We start from the raw sequence: 23,394 nt of genomic DNA, 5'->3' as shown, positions 1-23,394 counted from the left end.
GTATTCCTGCCTGATTGTGTCGTGTTTGTTTTCCACCGGGGGTGCCGTGACCTGGAAAACAGCCGCCGTGATGCTGCACTCACCCTGATTCTCGCAGCCGCTAATTGAACAGTTTGGAGGGAACTGTGCCACGGAGCCGCCTAAGGGCGAGGCAGATGCAGCCATTAATTACAGCTGGGGAGCTCGAGGGGCTGCGGGGAGCAGGGCGGAGGTGCTGGAGGCCCAGGGGCTGGGCAGCCTGGGGAGCCGTTCCTGGACTTAGGCAAAAGCCTTGGAGGGACAGAGTCAGGGCCTCCCACGGGGGAGGCAGTTAAGGGGTCAGAGGAGAAGATCCTCGGGGTGGGAGCCCCCCAAAGCCTGGCTCCCATCCTGGAGCCCCTGTCATCCTCTGCTGATACCTCCTGCCTGATGGATGTGGTGGACAAAAGACAGCAGCAGGCATTGGCTCCAGGTTATTGAAGATTCTGATCATGATGGCAACATTTTTTTTTAAGAACTTATAGGAGCCAGGAACTGGGCCTAAGGCTTTGCGTACTTTAGCCCACGTCAGGCTCCCACCAAGCTCCGAGGGTGGTACTATGATTGTTCCCTTTTCACATCGGGTAATCGCCTCCCAGCGAGGCTAAGGAACTTGTTCCAGTTACGCAGAGCGGGGCAGAGCCCAGCCGGGTCTGTCCAGCCCGCGCCTTCAGCCTCCACGCCTCACTGCCTGAGTTACCATCCGCCTGCGTCAGGGGAGCCCCTAGCCATTAGCCATGAGAGCTCATGCCCCAGCCTTCCCATAGGTCCCCCTGCGGGGGTCCCGCAGCTAACTAAGGCCATTCTGCTTTTCCAAGACGCTCTGGACTTGGCTCTGCTGGACCACGATCTCTCTGAGCTTCTCAGCGTCCGTCCCCTCTCCTCTCTGGCCCCGCCCCACGATGGTCCACTCTCCCTGCCGCCTCACTCCTGTATCACCTCTCCCTGTGTGTTCCAGTCTCCCCGGATGTGCTGGGAGTAGGGACCACTGGCTCGCGTCCCGTCTCCGCAGCAGGCTTGATGGAGGGCTGGGTGCCCACACCGTCCCTCCCCCAGCCCCGCGGACCGAGCGTTCTGCTCATCTAAGCCAGAGAAAGATGAAGGGTGCCCTGTGGGTCTGACACGTGGGTTCTAGAGTCAGGTGGCTGAGGCCTGACTTACTAGCTGTGTGACTTTAAGAAGGTATGGCCCCCCACGGTGCCTCGGTCTCCTCATCTGTCAAATGGGCTAAGGATACCAGCGTGCACCTCATACGAGCTGTGGAGGGGTCTGCACGAGATAACTGTACGCAGGCGCTAAGTCAGCAGCGCTAGGTGCCGGAAGCATTCAGTGAACAGTAGCTGTTATTTTTCTCATTACTGTTTCATGATTAAGACATCTGGGCAAAAGCCGGGCTAGCTGAGGTCCAGGGAAAGGGGGCTTCGTTTTCACAAGCATCCTAGGCGGCTGGGTCCTCTGGTATGGTTCTTGGTGGGGCGCAGGACAGGGGCGGAGAGGGGAGTGTGGAGATGGCCCAGTGGCGTTGCCTGTCTCTCTGACTGGCCTGTGCCACTCTTGCCAGTCTCCAGCAGGGCTGTCAGGGCCCTGGACGGTGTTCTTAGGGGGAGATGAGAGAGACTAAGGTCAGAGCCTCCTGGAGCAGCCGAGGAGGGGGAGGGGGCCCCGGAGGCGTGGCCGCAGGAAGAGCACCCCTAAATGACAGTCACGCTCTGTGAGAAAAGCTCCTGTGTCTGAGCCTGGGGTCAGGACACTTCTGCCCCGAGCAGCCGGGTAACCAGGACAGGCCAGTGCGGACAGTTGTGGGTGTGCAGACAGCTAATCCTCTCCTGACTAATCCACTGACTCCTTCCCTGCAGCGAAAGGTTTTCCTGACTTTAGAGGGCAGTGGTGCCAACTTTAGGCCTGCAAATTTTGATCCCAACCTGGCTCCCAAAGACACCTGGATGCCGGGTGAAGATGGCAAATTATCACATTCTTTCCAACTTTCTGTGTGTGTGTCTGTGCGCGTGCGCGTGCGCACGTGGGTGTGCAGGTGTGTGCACGTGGGTGTGCACAGGCGTCACGGTAGGCTAGAGCCCAGCTGACGAGCTCGGCAGGAATCTATGGCATCGGGACACCAGCTCTCCCAGCCAGCAGGGATCCTTGCTGGCTCTGTCTTCGCTGAGAGTTCGTTTACAACCTAATTGTTATCTCAGCAGAGTAACTCCATTATTCACCCTGACACCATCCCCCGTTAGCTGTTTGCTGCAGTGATGTTATATTAATGAGGCCTGCAAATAAATGAACGGGAGATCACAGGGCCGACTTGTTTCTCAGGAAAGCTGGCTGACTTATTTATTTATTTGTTGAGAACTCTGCAGCGAGTCGCCCTGGCTCTGGGCAGGTGGCTCCTGGCCTTTCCTGCTGAGATTCAGTGCAGCCTTAGAGATAAATACTTGTTAAGTATCCAGCTCCCCAGTTTCACAAATGCATTTGATCTGAGAGAACCCAGGGGGAAAAAAGAATCTACTTTAAAATATTTGGTGTCGGAGTTTCTGTTGTGGCGCAGCGGAAATAAATCTCACTAGTATCCATGAGGATGCAGGTTCGATTCCTGGCCTCGCTCAGTGGGTTAAGGGTCCGGCGTTGCTGTGAGCTGTGGTGTAGGTTGCAGGCATGGCTTAGATCTGGCATGGCTGTGGCTGTGGTGTAGGCCAGCAGCTATAGCTCCTATTTGACCCCTAGCCTGGGAACCTCCATATGCTGCAGGTGTGATGCTAAAAAGACAAAATAATAATAATAAAATAAAGTAGAATAGAATATTTGGGTGGAGTTCCTGTTGTGGCTCAGCAGATTAAGAAACCCGACATAGAGTCTGTGAGGATGCTGGTTCCATCCCTGGCCTTGCTCAGTGGGTTAAGGATCCAGCGTTGCTGCAAGCTTTGGTGTAGGTTGCCACAGATGCAGCTCTGATCTGCTGCTGCTGTGGCTGTGGTGTAGGCTTCAGATGCAGCTCTGATTCATCCCCTAGCCTGGGAATGTCATGTGCCACAGGTGCAACCCAAAAAAGAAAAGAAAAGGGAAAAATACTTGAGCAAGTAAAGAGCAGGAGGAAGCGAGAGGGACAGATCTTCTCAAATCACTGCTGTATCAACAGTCATTGAGGCTTAGTGTTGGAGGCCATGCTGGCGGTTTTCTACTCCTGGTTTTCTTTCCCAGTTACATGTACTCTGATGACGTTAAGACAATTCCCTAACCTTGGACTAGTGAGGTGTGGGGAAGTTAATGAGGTTGACAAATGGCAGTAAAAGCTACGAGGTGGTAACGGAACGATAACTGTAAAACCAGAATACCTAGGGCCTGGCATCCGCGTGGCCTTACCGGGCAGCATGGCCTGTGACTTTGGAAACACACAGGAGCATTCCTTGGTACCCAAATAGTGTAGGTTCCTGGTCACGCCTCGAGAACCCCAACACTGGGCCTTCGTTCCTCGCATGCCCAAAGCCTCTTGTCCTTAACTTCACCCTGCTCTCCGTTCTCACCTGCAGGCATGAACCACCTGGGCCCCACCCTCTGGGCTCTCCCACCAGGCTGAGATGCTTGCAAAGGCAGTATCACCAGAGTAACTTTCACTGTAACCATCAACCCATTGGTAGACACACGCAGAAACCAATCAAGTGGAGTCTGGTAGCTCTAAGAAACACACCTAATTAAAGTTACCCCTGCCCTGGAGAAGCAAAAAGGGAGCACCTTAAGCTTAAAAGCACCCCTAAATGCTTTTCTATTTTTTCTCCCCCCCCCATAAGCATATGTGTGGACCTGATTCTGTTTAGGAAGACAGGGAGAGGTTATTTCAAGACTTAAAAGAGTAGCCGATGTTCCCAGTTTGTCTGGCATCGCCTCAGACCTCCCAAGAGGACTCAGATCCTGGGCATGGAGGTTTTGGGGGGTGGGGTGAGGTGCGAAAGCATAGCCAGGGACTCCTTCTCCATCCCTCTGATCTAGAGAAGCGGCCTCAAGTGGTGGGGCAAGTCTGCATTCTGGAGTCAGAAGGTCCTAGTTTCCAATTTGTTTTGCCACTAACCAGATGCGCGACATTGGGCAAATTATTTACTCCCCCGAGCACTGTTTCCCCAGCTCTTAAATGAAGATAATTACAGCCATCTTGCAGAATTGTAAGGAGGAGTAGGTATGCAGAATACATGAGTTCTGGCACATCGTAGCATCTCGTTTAAAGAAAAGCTATTATTGTTGCGGCTCCCAGAACTAAGAGGGAGTTATCTGTTCCTTCCCTTAGCCTGAGGTTGGTGTCCTCATTAGGTGTGCAAACTTGGGTTCCTGTGGTCCCTTTTGCAAATAGGAGACAGCTGCAAGGGGTATAGGTCAGAAGTCCCAGTCTGAGGGCCTTTGGAAGAAGCAGAGCAGCCTGCAAAGTAGGTAGTTTCCAGCCTCTTCCGGGTGGCCAATGTTCAGGGATAGGCTGGCTGCATCCCCTTCCTTCCTACCCAAGACTAATTTATCCGTGTGACAACTTCCAACCCGAGCCCTGTGCATGGCATGGAGTGGTCGCGTGTTACATGAGTATTTACTGGATGAATCAGTTGCTTAGAGCTACGGCATCTCCTCCTTTTGCTCAGAATGTTGTTAGGGGTCTGGGTTTTTATCTCTCACAAAAATTCGTATGTTGAATCCCTAACTACCATTACCTCAGAATAAGACCTTTTTGGAAGATAGGGTTCCCCCCCCCCGTTTTTGGCCACATCTGTGATATATGGAAGTTTCTGGGCCAGAGAATGAATCCAAGATGTGGCTGCGACCTGTGCCACAGCTGTGGCAACACTGGATCCTTAACTCACTGCAGCCACAGTGGGAACTCCAGAGATAGGGTCTCAAGTTAAAATGGAGTCATTAGTGCCTTAGTATGGGCCCCAACTGAATGTGTATGTCTGAGAGTCTCATTTTTTAAAAATTCTGAGCTCTGGTTGTTGCTCAGTGGTAAGAAACCCAACTAGGATCCATGAGGACACAGGTTCCATCCCCAGGCTCACTCAGTGGGTTAAGGATCCAGCATTGCTGTGAGCCGTGGTATAGGTCACAGATGAGGCTCAGGTCCTGTATTGCTGTGGCTGTGGTGTAGGCTGGCAGTTGCAGCTCTGATTCAACCCCTACCCTAGCCTGGGAACTTCCATATGCCATAAGTGTGGCCCTAAAAAAAAAAAAGGCAAAAAAAAAAAAAATTGGAGGAAGCTCCCCTGCGTGCAGTGGGTTAAGGGGCTGTTGTTGCTGTAGCTGTGGTGCAGGTTTGAACCCCAGCCTGGGAACTCCCATGTGCCATGGGTGTGCCAAAACAAACAAACAAAAAACTAGAGACACACACACACACACACACACACACAGGGTGAGCACTAAGTGGACATGAAGGCTGAGGAAGGCATCTTCCTACAAGCCAAGGCTGCAGATGGCCACGAACCACCGGGAACCAAGAGAAAAAGGCGGCATGGAACAGTTTCCTCACGGCCTGAGAAGAAGCCCACCTGCTGACACCTGGGTGTCAGACTTCTGGCTTCCAAACCGTGAGAAAGTAAATTTCTATTGTTTAAACCACCGCCCGGTATGCGGAGCTTTATGACGGCAGCGCTAGCGACCAATAGTCTCTTTGAGTGGACACCTCTGCCACGGGGGCTCCGAAGCCCCTCAGCCCTTCCTACATTTCTCTTCCCAAGGACGCCTTCCATCTCTTTCCCTCTCTGCTGGACGCTGCCCACTCACAGCTTCTTGGGGTTTCCTTCCTTGCGGGGGTGTGGCTCTCGCATCGTCCCCAGCAGGTCCTGAAGCACGTGCCGGGAAGAACAGAAATGTGGCCACAGCCCGGCATCTCATAGGCTCTCCAAACCTCTGCACGTCTCCTGTTTGCAGGGTTGAACAGGTGACACGTGCACAGACGCCCGAGATGACAGCTGGAATGGGAGCAGCCTGGGAGGCCTCCCATGGGGGACAGCGTCATTATCAAGCCAAGGGCTGGCTGAGGAGGAGCAGACGGTGAGTCCTGAGGGGGTCCTAACCCGAAGCTGATGCCAACTGGGAAATTCAATCGGCTGTAAGACTTGTCCTACATGGAGCTGCTGCCATAAGAGATGAGTCTCTAGGGGAGGGCTTGGTTGCCATGGAGACAGGTGGGTAAGGAGGGGTTAAGGGAGAACACAGCTGTTCATCCCGCTGGGCTTGAGCTCACGCCTCTTCCTAAAGTAGAACTCCTTCGAGGGCATCTCACTGATTTTCCTGCCCGCAGGCAGGACAGCCCCATTTCAGTGCCCACTTATTTCCAGCATTGGACATTCTGTCTCTCCCGGCAGCCATCAGGGGTCATCAGAGAAGCCCTCCTTCTTCTCCCTGGGAAGGATCTTTGCTGTCAATGACTTCTGTTTATACCTGGGCATGCCCTGGGGAGGGAGGTTGGCACACATTTTGAAAAAAACATAGGGCTAGAGACAAGAGGCACGTATGTGTAAAAACTTACAGAATCCCAATGATTAAGAAAAGATCTATGCCAACATGGAGCTGAAGTAAGCCAAGAGCTGAGGTAAGGAGAATGCGCTGAAGTTGCTTTTAACAATTTACAGATTTTCAGTAACAAATGCCCTAGAAATGGGCTCGTGCCCTTCCCAGCGCATCCTACAGAGAGATGGCTGAGGTTGATTCTGCCCAGAACTAAGGGTGTTAACTTTATTACTTGGTTAAGGTACCTTAACCGCTGAACCACTGTCTGCTAGGTTTCTTCGCTACAAAGGGTTTATGAAAGTACCCTGTATTATTTTTCTGGTTGGAATTAATATATATATAGTATAATATAGCTTAAGGCTATATAAATACTCTGCTTCTCATCACACATTCATTCAGTAGTTCTAACAATCCTCAGCCATCCTTGCCTGAAATAATTATGACCATGAATTGTGCCAAATGGTGATTTTCTATTTGCCTGAGTCTTTCTACATTTAGGAGTTAGAATGCTAGTATTAAGAGGAGCGTCCTCTCTTGCATTAATTGTTTATTTGTTTATATCAGAATCTAGATTCTTATTTTATTCTCTTATAGTCCATTAGTATAATTATTTCTTGTCTTGCTTACATTGCCCCAGATGTGGCCGTTGGAGCCAAATCAAGTTAACTCCTGGGCCCTACGCACTTTTCAGAGTCCCTTAATTTAATCATGAGGGAACATCAGCCAAATCCAAATCTTGGGATGTCCTGCAAAATAACGGCCCTGTGCTCTTCATCCATGTCAAGGTCATGGACGAAAAAGAGGGAGCATTAGACTATGGGAGAGACGTGATGATGAAACGGCACATGTGCTCCTGGATCGGATCCTGGCCCAGAAATAGGATATCGGCAGGACAACTGGCAAGTGTGAATTAGACACGTGTATGGGATGGCACTTGTTCTAGCAACATTAATTTCCTGATTTTGATAATTGTACTGTGGTTATGTAAGATGTTAATTTTGGAGAATCTGGGTGAAGGGTATATGAAACTTCTTTGTACTATTTTTGTACCTTTTTATAAGTCTGAAATTATTTCAAAAGTGAAAGTTAAAAAAATAAAAAATGGCTTTTGCAAGGAGTGGAGGATAGGCTGGGGGTGGGAGGTGCAGCATGAAAGTGAATAAAACCTTCCAGCCCAGGATCCTCCCGCCCACGTGTCCTGTCCTGTGGCACCGCTTCTACAGGAAAAGCACCAATGGGAGACCCCACTGCTCGGAGCCTCTAGCTCCTGCTGCTCTGTACACTGGGAAAATCAATTACAGCCTAATTACCTCAGGGGGTTAATTAGCATTGTGTAGCCTGGGTGTCCTTTGTGAACGAGCAACCTGTCAGTCCTCGGTCAGGGAGCAGGGGTGGCGGAAGCAGAGATTTCCCAGGGAGAAGTTTGCCTTTGGGTTGGGCTGGGCTGGGCCCCCCCCTCCAGGCAGGGAGAAGCCCGGGCTGGGGCAGCAGCCAGGGTTGGTGGAGGTGAGAGAGGGGCCTATGGAAGCAAATCTCTGCCTGATTAAAGCTCCCCTGACCACAGGTACAGAGACAGGGAGACAGACAAATGCAGCATCAAGAAGAATTACAGAACAGAGCAGGTGCTCAGGCCAGCCGTTACTAGAAATCACTAGAATCGAGGAGAAGGCACGGAGCCCCGGGCTGCTCGGGGGGCTGGCCGTCTTAGGCAGAGGCTGGCGCAGCAAACACCTTCCTGGTGAGATGAGACGCGGGAGAGGGTCAGGAGCAGCATCGCCAGCCACCAGCGAGACAAAAAGGACTGAAGAAGCCCAGTCTTTGAGGGGCAGTGTCTACACCCTTCTAACATCTTCCGAGCAGGGTGAATGAAGAGCGGCGGGCGGGAGATGCTCTCCTGCAGCCATGCGCGGTCGCTGGGAGAGCCGGCATGCGGATGGATGGCGTCTCTCTGGTCCCTCGCCACTAGGAAGCTTGGATGCAAAGGGAGGGAGGCCCTGCCTCTTGTTTGATTTTACATGGGCAGATCATAGAGACTTTAAAAACGGCTTTGTCATTAAATCTATTAAATCTATCCAAGCTGACACATGGGCCCTGCCCCTTGACCGCGGGGCGTGAACGTGGGTAACTTTCTGGTTTCTTCATCTGTAAAATGGGCGTGAGCAGGTTTCCTTCTCATGGGTTCATGAGGATCAAATGAAACCCTAGACGGATATTTGCTCCCTCTCCAAATGACCCGTCTGGAGGCTAACAACACGCATGCGGTCTGGGGGCTTTTCTTTTTAGACGTTTCCCCCACACTCTGTGACATCTTGAGAACCAGAGTGGGCTTGCTTTGGCCAGGAGGCGAGGATGGACGATGGGTCTGCTCAGGGAAGAGGCAGAAAAGGAACACCCCGCCTGCTTCCCTGCAGACCGCCGTGGCCCCTGCCCTGGATGACATTCCTAGTGGCCTTAAGGAATCGCGCCATTAGTTTCGAAGCACAAGCGACAGTCGGTCGGTGAACAGGGAGCGGTGACGAGCGATCAGCCCTTAAGCAGCACAAGTTAAATACGAGGATTTCTCTCCCCGCCATTTGAACCCCAGGCAGCTGCAGAGTCATTGGCATCATCTATTCATCGCCCTTTGCAATTTACGATTCAGGAAACATCATCTTTTTTTCCAGGATAATTAATTACCTGTTTCTTTCCATTAAAATGCATGAACAAATTGGGACAGAGAGTAAACTGGGGGAACGACACGGCACAGTGGCTAATGCGGCGCCTGCCTGCACCTTCTCCTTCCATTTTCAACTCTGCAACTCCGAGCTAATTGCAGCTCCTGAAAGCACATTTCTGCTGAGAAAAGCTAAACCTGTTTTCTGAAAGGCTCACCCACCACTCGGCCAATTTTTCATCCCCATCTGGCTCAGCCGGCCTGGCAGGGAGGCTGGGCTGGCTCTGCCTGCCCCGTGTGCACAGGCACACAGCGTGCACACACGCCCGTGCACAGGCATGAGGACACTTGTCCCATACACTTGTCCCATACACGTGGGCACAGGCCGTGGAGAAACCCATGAGACGCTCTGCACACCTCCACACTGAATTCACTCCACGCCAGGAATTCTTGCACAAAGGCCCAACTCCCACTGCCCCCGCCCCCCGGGGGGAGGGGTCACCTTCTGGCCATCCTGTCCTGCTCTGGGAACTTGGGGGACTCACCTCAGTGATCTGGGGATTGGAGCACTTCACGTTGTGGCTGGACCAGTCAAGCCAGGGGCTGGAGGCGCTGCTACAGTGCTGCTGGAGGGTGCACCTGCGCTCGTCGCTGCACCAGCCACACTCAAACTTGCGGTCAGCCTTCAGGCAGAGGCCGCAGCTCTCCCGCTGGGCCGCGCACTTGTAGAGATGAACTGCAGAGAGAGCGGCGCAGTCACGGATGGGGCGGGGAGGCCCTCTCTCCCTTTACCCTCTTCCCGCGGGCGCGATAGGGACCCCCCAACCCGCGGATCACACCGAGGCTCATTGCTATCCTCGCACGGATAATTGATGGGGAATGAAACGGAGCCTCTCAGCAGTCGTTTCGAGGCATTACGGAAAAGATTATTATTGAAGAGTTCTGGCGCTAGATGAAATGGCATCGGGGCTTTCGTCGTGGCCTCACCACTTCCTAGCCACGTGACCAGGAATTGGACGTCTTGGCGACATCAGGACCTGACCTGACAACATGGGCAAGATCGCCGTTTTCTGCGAAGTTGGAACGAGATGGTGCATGTTCCGTGCTCAGCACGGCGCCTATAACACACCTAACGTTCTCCGGATGCCTATTAGCTTTTCTTTGAACCCAGACTACATTCTTAAGCTGCTGCCTCGCTTCCTCTCGCTGACGGTTCTCACCGAAAGAAGCAAGACCTGAGGTTCCCCCCTTTCGGGCAAAATGAAGCTCAAAGAGAGATGTAACGGCTCCTGGCATTTACCAAGGTCAGCGCCCCATGCTGGGATTCTGCACTTGCAACGCGCTCTGCTGCTGGGATGCAGGTTCCCCAGAGGAGAGAGGGACTGGGGGTGGGGGTGGGGCCTGGGAGGAGCACCCTCGGGGGCTTCAGGAAAGGCCAGGTGCCTGGCACAGTGGAGGCAGAACTGATAAGGGAGGGGGGTTGACACCGTCGTGTTCACAGCCCTGGGGATGGAAAGGATGTCCCCAGACACGACCAACTGGGCCCTGAACAGGTGGCTTTTGGAGTCTGCAGATGCTTTGGCTTTGACTGTCTCTTACCGACTTAGAAGCCTGAGCGAGGCCAAACTGCCCCACATGGGCAGAACTGTGTTGTGTGAGCCCGAGGCTTGGTTGTTGCCTGCTGGGTTTGAAGTCACAGTGCCCAGTGGAATTCTCCAGAGGCAGAATACTTAGAAAGTCATTTTTCAATGCTTCTGGTCAAGCAGACATAAGGCAGACATAACTCTCAGGCTTGGGCAGCGTGCATGCCCAAGGGCAGGACTATCTAAATTCTCCCAGGAGTCCTCATCCGATTCCTCTGCCCAGCATCCCTCAGTCCCAGCTGCAGGGACTACACAGAGGTCCCCTCACACCCATGACTGCTTACGGCAGAGGGCAGGACATGGGGATCTGAAAGCGGACAAGTCCACGCTGTGCGTTTATGAATATGCACAGACGGTCCACATGGAATTTCCATTCGATCTTCGAGACAACCCTGAAAGGCTGACATTCTTTCTCCCACTTCCCAGGCAAAGAGCCTGGGATGTAGAGAAGCAGTACTTAGTCTGCGTTCAAAGAGTCAGGACTCAAACCCCCGTCTGCTGGATTCTGGAATCCGAGTCCTTAAGCGCCGGGGCACACGGTGTGATGCGTGACTCCAGGAACAGCTGGGTCTGGGTGGGAGGTGAGTGCTGAGATGCTGCAGACCGTGCCCTCAGGGAGCTGCTTAAAAACTGCTGGGCGTCACAAGGAAGGGTTCTGATGCAACAGCTTGGATGTGGCCCTTTTTTCTCTAAGCTCCAGGTGCAAAAGCAACCTCTGGGAACTGAGCCCAGATCCTCAGCAGGGGAAATGTCTATTTCTCAGCACTGAAAAAATTTGGCCTGGCTAGGAGTGAGCAATCGAAAAAAAGCCCCCAGCCTAAAGCAGCATCAATTTTCAAGGCAGCCTCGGGGACAGGACAGCTGAATCTAGAAGAGATGCTGAAGCCCTTGCAGGTCCTACCATGGCCTTGGTCCCTCTCTGTGCCCACGGGGTGACCCGCAGGCTGAAGGAGAGGCTTGGGACAACGCCAGCTACTTGAGATGTGGTGCAAAGTGGCTCATGGTGGAAGAATGGGGTTCTGAGGGAGGAGGTTTGATATCTCCCAGTGGCCTGAGCCCCAGGGAGGAGGGATCGTGATGGGTGAGCATGCTTTCTCCCAAACCGGACAGCCTTGGTTCAAATCCTGGCTATGACTATTCACCGCTTGGTCCATTTCTTCCTTTTCTCGGCTTCAGTGAGATACAATTGTCAAAAAAATGTACACTATTTAAACTTACACTGTGATGAACTGATGCACATGCAAAGAGTGAAAAGCTTCCTCCCATCTAGTTAATTACCACATCTCTTACCCTCGCCACACACACACACTTAGAACTTTTAAGCTTGCCCCTCCTAGCAAATGCCAGTTATATAATACAGTGCCATCAACTGAAATCACCACGCTATCCATCAGACTCCCAGACTTTCTTCATCTTATAGCTGGAATTTGTACCCTTTTGCCAACCTCTCTTTATTCCCTCCTCCCAGTTCCTCTGGGTCTGTGAGTTAGAAAGGGGTTCTGGGGGAGGAGGTTTCGTATCTCCCAGTGGCCTGAGCCCCCGGGAGGAGGGTCTTTTCTCCTCTGGGTCTGTGAGTTAGACTTTTTTTGGTGGGGGGGGTGTCTTTTTAGGGCTGCACCTGCAGCATATGGAGGTTCCCAGGCTGGGGAATCTAACTGGAGCTGCAGCTGCCGGCCTACCCCACAGCCACAGCAATGCCAGATCAGAGCTGTATCTGTGAACTACGCCACATTGTGTGGCAAAGTGGGGTCCTTAGCCCACTAAATGAGGCCAGGGATCGAACCCGCATCCTCACAAACACTAGCTGGGGCCTTAACCTGCTGAGCCGCAACGGAAACTCCTGGCTTTTTTTTTTTAAGAGTGCGCATGTAAGTTACACTGTGCTGTCCTCGTCGTAAAAACACGGCAGGCTCTGTGAGTTTGTGTCCTCCTTGGTGCGGGGCCGTGCTGATCTCTGCATCCTTCCAGGTTTAGTGTATGTTGCCAAGGCGAACGCTCTTGGTCCACCTCTGACTTCCTTTGGGTCTCCGTTTCCTTGGCTATAACATGGGAATAAGACCAGTACATCCTGCGGCATTGCTGTGATGATGAGGAAAAGGACATCAGATCGCTTAGGGAGAGCCGTGCCAGAGTGAGCGCTCATCTCACGGGGCCGCTGCTGTCATTCTGGGGAGCCCGGAGGAGGCTCAAGAGAGGGCACCCGGGAGGACCTCCACCTGGGTTTGCAGGACGTGGATGCATGAGGTGGCCTCACAGGGGTCAGCCCAGCTCCTGCCTGAGCTTCCTGGCAGCAGCAGTGCCCTCGGGTCGGCACACTGGTCCCTCTCGCCTGCCCCTGGACCAGGAGAGCAGCCTTGTAGACCTTCGTGGTGCAGTGGCGGAGGCCAAGGAAAGGGGCACTAGAACCTGACTAAAAAGAATATCTCCATTTCCAGGGGAACTGGCAGGACACTCCTGCCTGCTGCTGTCCTGGTCCAGCGGCAAAGACACTTCAAAGTCTCCGGGAGCCAAAGAAGAACGCAACGAGCCGGCAGCCGCCCTGCGGATGCTCTGGTTGTAATAAAACAGGGTTCCCAACAGGACTCCTTTGATGGCGCCAAGTGTTGCTTTAGGATCCTCTGAAGAGCTCCGCTGACAGAGGGAGTGCATTATTCATGGCACAGGGGCCGGCTGGCTCTGATCCCTCCAGCCCCAGTCTTTCCTGGGGTCGCGGAAAGATCAAAACTCCACCCGGAAGTAGCTGCTTACCTTTCAGGTCCTGAGGGTTGTCGATGATGAAATTGCCATTCCACACCACCGCGAAGTCCACGGCCAGGTTGCTGATGTCCATCCCGTCATACTGGTACTGTGGGGAGAGGGGCAGAGGCACGCGCGCCCGTGAGGCTTTCCATCACGGCGGTGGGGCGGCTGCTGGCATCTCAGGGGACCAGGAAAGAAACCAGGGACTCTGGTTCCCTCTGGGCTGAGAGAGGAGCAGAGGGAGAAATGCGGACCCCGTGCACCGTTCGAAGTATCGCTCGGGTGCCTTCCCCCTGATTCCCAATCGCTAATGCCAACAGGATCCAGCTCAAGCCCCTTAGTGGGCATTTAACGCCTTCTATAATTCAAGCTAAGTGCAACCGTCTAACCTGCACTTGCACTGCTCTCCTCCAGAAATCGTGGACGCGCCTGTCTCTGAGCACACCCGCCCAGCCCCTCCACGTGTCTATCCCGTTCATGTCTCCCAGTGGATGCCCCCTCCTGCCAGCCTCCCTCCGTCAGCCCAGCTTTTACTCTTTGAGTCTAGCTCAGACTCACCAGCCCCAGGTGTCTTCTCTGCCACCCCCCCAGACCCCCCCCCAACCTCTTGGTCCCTTGGCGTTTCTGTCTTTAACTCAGCCCTCCCCAGGAGCTACTCTGCAGCTTTTCACCTGCAAGCCTAGACTCTCCAGAAAGTCCACGGACCGCTCTGTAAACTCCGCGGAGCCCTGAGCACAGCGCGGGGCCAACAAACAGCAGTGCCTCGGTTGGTGGCCGGTACCACATGTGAGCTTTACTGTGGTTGACAGTCCCCACTAGGGAAAGTGTCCAGAGCTTTCTGGCCGTGGAGCTGGTCCCCCCCTCCCATTTCAGGTGCCCAGCGGTGACCAGGAGTGGGCTCTCTTCCACGCTGATCCCACGCGAGCTCTCAGAGGCGTCAGAAGCCACCCACCTGGTGGCCCAGGCCATGTGCTGCTGTCAGAGACCCCTGGGGGTCCCCTCCCTGGGGCCTGCCCGGCCTGGCGCTTGGCTCTCAGGGCCCGTGGCTGTCAGCCTGCCTGCCCCGGCCCTTCCTGCCGCTGTCCTTTCTTCGTTGAGCTCCGTTGCTTTCTCATCCCACCCCCGTGCTTGGCAGCCTTCCACCGATTACAAATTCTATCAAGCGCCGTGACCTGGGCATCTGACAGCTCCCTGATAAGAGGCCCAGATTCTCTTTATCTCTCCCAGGCGAATTACCTTCCCTCAGCACCTCTGTCACATCCTCCCTCCCCCCAGCTCCCCCTGACCCCCCGCCCCCAGCCACAGACAGGGAGCTGTGGCTGGCAGAGGCAAAGATCTTCTCCGGGCCAGTAGTATAATTAAACACCTGCGCTTCCTGTCTGGCCTTGGCCATGGCTTTAACCCTTGTTGCTCTTGAAGTTCAAGGTCTCCTCCCCCTTGCTTCCCCCTGCCCCTCCTGCCACTGTTCTTCCCCGCTCTCTTCTGCAGGCTTCCTCCCCAGGGGCACCCGCCCTCCAGCCAACACACCACCCTGAATGGGGACCGGGTTTGCCATCAAGTTGGCCGGTGTTGGCTGAAGTGTCGCCAAAGGCCAAGAGGTACGCTTTCCACTCAGAAAGGGGGGCGCCCAGCTCTCAGCCCCCCACCCCCTCCACCCCCCTCAGCCCCCCGAGTGTCGGCATGCTCCTCTGTCCTGGGGACGTGTCCTGTGGACCCAGAAGGTTCTGGACGTGGGGGCAGGTCAGGCCCGGGCACGTCTCCTTACCGAGCTGTTCTGGCACTGGACGCTGGAGCTGTTGAAACGCAGGGCAGGGACCCGGTGGACGGCCCCCTGGATGTTGAGGACGCACTCGTAGCCTCGCTGGCCCGACTGAGGCTGCGGCAAGTTTCGAGCCTTGAGGGTGATGGGCTTCACTTCCCCCACTGGTATCAGGACCTCGTCCGTGGGTATCAGCTGGGGACAGTCCTGGGGAACAAGCAGAGAGCCTCTGTCTGTGCTGGCTCACACCCTCCTACCCCCCGAGCCTGGGCAGGGCACAGGCCCTCCTGCACCCCGCCTATCAGGCTGCACCTCTTTCCCGGGATGTGGCGTCCACAGGGAAAATGAAATCTCTCAGCTCCCGGGTTTGATATTGTCCTCCCCGTCCCACAAGGGGTCCTGTGGCTGGTGCACGGGTGACAATTTAGGAATTAATCTTCAAGCCCCGGTGTGGCAGGCTGTGACAGGGGATGAAACAGGCTCTACGCACCCATGTCCCCCGCCTGGGGGGTTCATCCGCCCCCCCAACTCCACAGGTCCTGGCTGCTCCGGGGCAGCCTGTTATCGTCCGCTCCGGCTTCCCAGCGCGGCTGAGTGGGGCCTTTCCGGGAGGTGGATCCAGCCCCCCAGCAACGCTGTAAACACTTGCTCTGGCTTTTATCTCATTTCACTACCGGGCCCTGCGTGAAGACCGTGTTGCTTTAGAAAACAAAACAGAGAAAAGAAAAGCCTGGCAGGAGGGGCTGTGGGAAGGACGGCGATGGAGAGGCAGGGAGAGAGGAGACCAGACTGCAGTTCTAGATGCTGCATCTCCCCCAGAGGTCAGATGACCAGCGCCCCCTGCTCCACCCCCGGCCCACTTGCTCCTTCTCCTGGGAAGACACAGCCCCGGGGCCTCTGGCAGTGAGGACGGGAGGCGCAGCACAGCCTCCTCCAGGAGCCAACGTTCCCTGTCCCCAGGGATGGCCCGGGGAAGGGCTTGAAGGAGGTGCCTCTTTCCTTGTCCCCTCCCCCTGCTGGCATCGTGGTTCTCACTGGAATCAAGTGTCTGGGGAGGTGTGGGCGCTGATACCGTGCTAACCTGCAGAGGGCACTACGGGCACTGAGCACGGAGGTGGGGGACAGGAGGCTGCACTTGCCCGAGGTGTGCCACCACCATGCCGACACATGGTCCCTCTCCTAATGCAGAGGTGATCCCGGTAAGAAAGAAGCCTTTGGTGCCACAGGAATGGTGAACAATGGACGGCCTCGGCCGCTGGGCTTCTGGCTCAGTGTGGGCTCAGGCTGCGGGCCTCAGAGCCAGCCCTTCAGGAGCTGAGCCCAGGCTCCCTCTTCCCTGTGACTCCTGTGCATGGTGGTCCAGCCCTACCACGGAGAAGTGGAGATCAGTCCCGAGCGGCCTCTCCCTCACTCGTCAAGCTTCCTTTGGAGATGCTTCTCCCGCCACCAGAAATACTCGCCCCTCAGGCCCAGTCTTTGCCCTCGCCCCTGGCTCAGCCTCTTTTTAGCTGATGACATCTTAGTTAGCCTTTGACCTCAGCTCTGCAGCTCCTTCTTTGTGCGGCTGTGCCTGGCTCCTTCCCTGCACTGGCTCTCAGAACTGGTTCCTGGTGCTGCCCCGCGGTGGCCTTGGGCCCCCAGGACAGCAGGTGCTTGGTGACTTGTCTTCCTGACTGGTGGGGGCCTCGAGAATCAGGCTGTGCCTTATTCTCCTCCTCATCGCCAGCTTTATCCCCGTTCCCAGCATGCAGTGGACACATGGTCATTGCTTGTGGGAGGGCAAATGGAAATTAAGAAAATAAGAGGTAAAATGATCTCTCGAATGTTCCTTTTGGCTCCAGCTTTCTTAGAGATGAGGGTAAAAGCCCTGCCTTCTGGATTTCAGGAGTTTGATTCCCAAAGCCAGGGTTGGACAAGGTCACAGGACTACCAAATTGGCATGTCCATACCTATTAAGGAATCCTGAGGCTTTAGGAAGAGCTGGTCCAGGGGAAACTTCCCATAGAAACCTATCGAGGCGGGCCTGGCGGAATTTCGGGGGCCACAGTGCCATCCCTTGGTGGCTGCATGTGACAGCATCAAGCAGGCAAAGGTTCCACAAGAGACAGGACCACAGGCGATCCCCGAACAGATGGGTCCCTGTTTGGAAGCCAGTCATTCAAGCTGCCAACTCATAAACTTGCTCTTTACTGTGCCTTTACTTTCACTCCCTGTGGGCACACTCGACGGAGTCTTTCGTATATTTACAGCCAAGAAAAAAATGAACACGACGTTAGGGAAACCCAGACAGCCTATCGAAAAGAAGATACTACTTCTGGTTAGTGGCTAAAAAATCCCTATTGAGTCTAATAAACTAGAATTTTAATTTAGACTAGAAAGCAGGCTGATGCATAATGAGGGGTGTGTGTGCGTGTGTGTGCCTGTAAGAGAGTGAAGGAGAGAGAAGAGTAGACTTTCAGGCTCAGAATGAGTTGCTCTAGTGTAAATGATGACCATTTGTTTTTTCATCTCTAAGGAGCCCGGAGAACAAATTCAGCTTTCATCAGCAGACTCTTCAAGATACGCTTTTGGGAGTGTGAGGTCTTGGATGAGTACAAGATCGCAGAATCCCTTTATCTGGGACAAAAACATATATGAACGTGTGTGTATACAGACACACACACAAATACACACCCACACACTGCCATACCCTCATCTTTTGGACTGGACTCTCTGGTCCATCCTGGAAGCTGCGGAATTCGGAAGTAGACTCCATGATGCTTTTATGTGCTTTTAAAAGAGATTCTAAAATTTCAGAAAAAATTCCCACGATCTGCTGCGTCAGACCTTTTGGGACGAAAGGGAAGGATGGTGATGAGGGGGCTTTCCAGATGCCAGAACAAACGGGTTCTAGGCTCTGCTTGGTTTCTGGCTGCTTCTCTCCGGTCAGACCAGGTAGTCCCTTCTTTCCACTCCCGAGGGCAGAGGAAGGACGTGGTTGGTGCCCAGGTACCTGCTCTCTATCTAGGAAACAGGGGAATATCGGACCCTTTAGGCTGTGGGATGGTCTGGTCACTATCTGATGAGAGAGCAGTGAGTCTTGGGTGCCAGTGGCGGTGGTGAAGGCTGAAGGCAGGTGCAGGAGACCCAGCAGCCTGAACGCGGCCAAGCTGTTGGAACTTCAGAACCTCTGGGGCTTGAGGAAAGCCATGGGTTTCGTTAGATACAAAAGGCCACTTCTAACCTGTTTGCTTCTGTGTGTATGGACACACGAGCGGGCACGTGCATGCACGCACGCACACGCACACACACACACTGTCCTAAGAATAAGAGGGCAGATAACCATGCTGTGCTTTTTTGGCAGAATGTTAAGACCGCTGTGAACACATTTAAAATACCTATGGCAGAGCTCCTGCTGTGGCGTGAATGGGGTCAAGAGGCGTCTTGGGAGTGCTGGCGCCCTTGTTCAATCCCTGGCTGGGCACAGTGGGTTAAGAAGGATCCAGCACTGCCACAGCTATGGCTTGGGTTGTGACTGCAGCTCAGATCTGATCCCTGGCTGAGGGATCGCCACAGGCCAAGGGACAGCCAAAATAAGAAAACAAAACAAAACAAAACAAACAAAACTGGGGAGTTCCCGTCATGGCGCAGGGGAAACGAATCCAACTAGGAACGCTGAGGTTCTGGATTCGACCCCTGGCCTTGCTCGGCGGGTTAAGGATCCGGCGTTGCCGTGAGCTCTGGTGCAGGTGGCAGACATGGTTTGGATCCTGTGTGGCTGTGGTTGTGGTGTAGGCCAGCAGCTGCAGCTCTGATTCGACCCCTAGCCTGGGAACCTCCATATGCTGCCGGCGGGCCCTAAAAAAAAAAAAAAAAAAAAAAAAAAAGGAGGACAAAAAGACAAAAAAACAAAACCAAAAACAGATCCCCAGCAGTCTCCTGAATGACCCCTGTAGGTCCTCTTCCTCCTCCCTGTCTCCAGGTCAAGGGGCAGCGGCTCCCCTCCTTAGCAACAACCGGGCTAAGGTCCTGTTTGGGCGCGTCCCAGGGGAGAGGTGGGGTGGGGAGGAGGAGACTCGGCCACAGGAAGCTGGCGGGGGGGGCCTGGGCACAGCAGCCCTTCGTGTGGCCTTCAGGCCGCGTGGCCCCCTCCGCACAGCTGTGCTTCACCGGCTTTTAGCGCTGGGGACCCTTCAACCCTCTGAAACGACTTCTCCCACGTGGAAATGACATTATCTTCACCCACTGGACTTCAAAGAGAGAGAGCAGCCGGCATCCTGGGAAGCTAATCGGATTTATTTGGTTCTATCTTTCCCACGGGACGGGGCGTAAAGGAGATATTTATGTATCGACATCTCACTAGGCCTGGTTTAGCCATGGAGGGAGATGAGCGTTTAAAGCTGAAAGCCATACACCCTCTCGCGCACACCCGCTTGCAAACCCCTTGTCGCAGCTTGATCCGACCCAGGGAGGCAGAGCACTCTGAGGTCGCATCAGGAATCTGCTGTGCTCTGAGTGGGGGAAAGGTCTGCTCATTAGCGGCAAAGAGCTTAAAGGATGGTTCAATTGCAGCTCAGCTTCCTCATCTAGAAAATGGGGCCAGTAACACCTGATAATCGCAGGCCGCTGGCAAGAGGCCCTGAAGGTCTGCTGGGAGGGGTCAGAAGCTGGAATAACCACGAGAACAGTTTACGACGTGGGTCTCACATGCGTCCGCGAACGCATCGGAAGACTTTCTTCCACTTAATCAGCATTGGCTCGGGAACACGTGGTCAAGACTTCTGCGTATATGTGACGATCTTAGGGAAACTGTTGAACTTAGCCAAATCTCAGTTGATGCATGTATAAATAATGGAATCTATTTCATAGAGTAGTTAAGATTAAAGGAGATAAAATGTACATATATATGCATAATGTTGCATACATAATAATAAGCTCTCAGTAAATGTTAACTACTAATTTTTTTTTCTGTCTTTTTAGGGCTGCACCCATGGCACATAGAGGTTTCCAGGCTAGGGGTCCAGTCAGAGCCGTAGCCGCTGCCCTACACCACAGCCATAGCAGTGCCAGATCCAAGCTGTGTCTGTGACCTACACCACAGCCCATGGCAACGCCTGATCCTCGACCCACTGAGCAAGGCCAGGGATCAAACCTGCATCCTCATGGACCCTAGTCAGACCCATCTCTGCTGAGCCAAGATGGGATCGCCTTATTTTTACATTTTGAATTGCGTTCACTAGCACAGCGGTTTCCTTCGTTCCTGGGACCTCGTGCAGAACTGGTCCATCAGCTCTCCGGAATGAAGGAGGCAGATTTACCTCCTGTGCTGGCCGCCTTTGCATCTGGAAGTGGCACTTCTGACTCCTCCCCCATGGGAAGGTTCTCCCCCTGTGGGGATGGATTTGTGTGGGTCCCTTCACACCCTGAACCCTGGACCAATGGCGCAGGACCGGGTTAAGCTCAGGCCCCCAAGTGTGGCGGCGGCTGTGGAGACAGACGAGCTAATCAGCCCTGATTTTTTAGAGAAAGCATATCCTGTATGCAGCCTTTTTGGATGCCTGCATTCTCTGTAGCTTGGGGCCAAAAAACCTAAATTCTTAGCATCTTGGTTACTACATCTGTCAAATATGAATTATGTGAAACTGCAGGTCTGCTGCGAGAATCAATTGAGATGCCATATGTCAGGGGTTCTCAATCTTCAGCCTTAATCTGGGATGAGGCCCAAGAATTTGAATTTCTAACAAGTTCCCAAGTGAGGCTGCTGGTCCCCCTCCCGCAGCCTCCGAGAGCTCCCCGTCACACGGGAGAGAGAGGCAAATGTGTGCTACCCACACCTCAGGGGAGCCTGTTCAGTGAGACATCCTTTCCAGGAGGCGGAGAGATGTAAATTTTGATTCAAAACTGGCGGGGGGACTCACTGGAAGAGTAAGAGAGAGGTTCCAGGAACCCCAAAGTGGCACCCAAGGGATTTCCAGTCCCCAGGTCACCTGACGACATCAGGCAGGATTCCCAACAGGGGAGGGGACCTCGCTCAGGCCAAACACGTGCATGTCTGCTGTTCCCCATGTTTTCAGGAGCGGGACTCCCCAGAAGCAGAGTTTGAACAGGGCAGAGCAGGGCCTGGGAGCTGCCGGCGGGCAAGGGGCCTGCTTCAGGCCACCTCCTGGGACCCCGTCCCCTCTTTCCTTTTCCTGAGCCATGTGGCCTCTGGGCCCCTCTCACCTGGGCCTCCCTCCCTCCCATCCCTGGGGCCCCACCGGCCAGTGCCCACGAGCAGGGCCAAGGGAGGAGGTGACAGACGAAAGCAGCTCTCTCACCCCAAGGCACAGACATTGAGGAGAGGGAATGAAAAGGGACATGGGGGAGCCGCTGGCTCTCCCCCAGGGCTCTTTCGGAGTTAACTGAGTCCTGACTTGGGGCGGTGACAGCTTCTCCTGGGCCCAGTTCTCTGGCATTCTTGTCACCCGTGGCTGAGAGGGACCCGTGTGCCAGTGATTTCTCAAGGGCCTGAGGGAGGCGGCAAAATGGCAATTAGTTCTCTGGGCCTCGGCCCGGCCTCCCCCTGACACCTGCTGCCCTCCTCCGGCTGGTGGCTCCTGCCGGGCCGGGCTTTCGGCTTTCTCCTTGCCCAAAGGGAGCCCAGCCGCTTGGGGAAAAGGGAGCAGCTGCTCCTTCTTGTCTGGCTCTCGACTCCCCCCCCACCCCCCACATTCCACGCTTCTCCTCGGCTTATTTTCTTAACAAACTCAGGAGGTAGGAGCGGCCAGTTTCTGAGACCGTCTACCACCGTCTCTCTGCCCAGCCCCGCCTGCAGCATCTGCTCTTCCTGGCCGCCGTTCTCCTGGTGATACCCAAGCTGGGCTCAGCCCCCTCTCCCACCGCAGCCTCGGCTGGTGGGTCCTTTCCTCTGGGTGAGAAGATTGACCTCAAAGGAGTCTCATCCTCTTGCAGGATCCCAGGGCTGGGATTAATTTCCGGTGTCCTTTAAGAGCGGTGTGCTGCCTCCTGGTCAGCAACATCAAAGCACACCAATCGCTAGAGGAATAGCCCTTCCCGAGAGGTTTCAGGGCGCTAGATAACTGGTTCCATCCTGCGGAGGCACCTGAAAGCCGCCCGTGGGCACCATCTGAGTTTCTCTCTTTCAAGACAGGCAGATTCCATTTTTTTGGCTGAATATAACATATTGTTTCAGAAGCTAAGAAGAATTCGAGGCCTTGTGCGCAGGGTTGGGGGGGTGTTTAGCAAATCGTCCAGGACCTACTTTCTTCTTAAATTAAAAATTTCTTTAAATTGGCTTTATTGAGGTATCATTTACAAATAAAGTTGTAAGGCCAGGTATATATCATGATGATTTGATAGATGTCTTTCAAAGCCTATTTTCTCATATTTCTCCATGGAAGAAAACAGCATTTCTCCTCAGCTGAGGAGACAGAGGTGACTCTATGTTTTGAAATCTTAGACAAGTAGCTTCAAGGAACAGCCCTCAGCAATGGTACTTGGGCAAAGTGGCCACTGGTTCCTCTCTGCTCACGCATGCGTTCTGCAGCCTATCTCTGAAAAGGCAACTAAAGGCTTAAAGATAAGATGCAAGTCTTGCCTTTAAGGAGCTTGAAGTCTGGTGCAATGGGAGACACATACAGGCTATAGCAGTGTTTGCAAAGGCCACCCTGTCACTTATTTATATCTGTGGACTTTCTAAAAGGTAGAATAAGACAGGAGTGTGTGTTTATGCACAGGTGCATTTGTGGGGATACCTAAGGTCTCTATAGTTGTTCAAACCCAACTACTGGCTACCCTGGTGTACGAAAAACCATTAGGCACAAGACAGGGACACTGACCCAGCAGGCTTCGTTGTCCTAAGGCATGCTGTGAATTTGTAAGAAATGCAACCTCAAGGAAAAAATCACTGGGGTGGGGGGGATATTTATTGGAAAGATAAGCAATTTGATGTTTCACCGTGTTGATAACAAAGATGGGTCCAGCCTTAGAGATGGCACATTGACTATATAGTAAGATGGGACTTTCAGCAAAGGCCTGGTTCTTTTCACCAAGTGAATGTCTCTCTCTTTCTGTAAGGCCACCCACTCAGTTGTACATCGGAGTCAAAGAATTGCTGAATTTAGACT

At 53.8% G+C, this 23,394-nt stretch overlaps 1 protein-coding gene across 1 annotated transcript in view; it reads right to left on the bottom strand.

The window, feature by feature from the left end:
- Window positions 1-23,394, bottom strand: part of PLXNA2 (plexin A2) — a 215,712-nt gene that overhangs the window by 46,373 nt on the left and 145,945 nt on the right. The window contains 3 exon segments of the mRNA XM_021063894.1: window positions 9,694-9,884; window positions 13,540-13,636; window positions 15,296-15,496. Of these exon segments, the coding sequence (XP_020919553.1) occupies window positions 9,694-9,884; window positions 13,540-13,636; window positions 15,296-15,496 (489 nt within the window).

Source organism: Sus scrofa, chromosome 9, assembly GCF_000003025.6.
Source record: "Sus scrofa isolate TJ Tabasco breed Duroc chromosome 9, Sscrofa11.1, whole genome shotgun sequence".
Taxonomy (NCBI): Eukaryota; Metazoa; Chordata; class Mammalia; order Artiodactyla; family Suidae; genus Sus; species Sus scrofa.
This window is presented reverse-complemented; position numbering and strand designations above follow the sequence as displayed.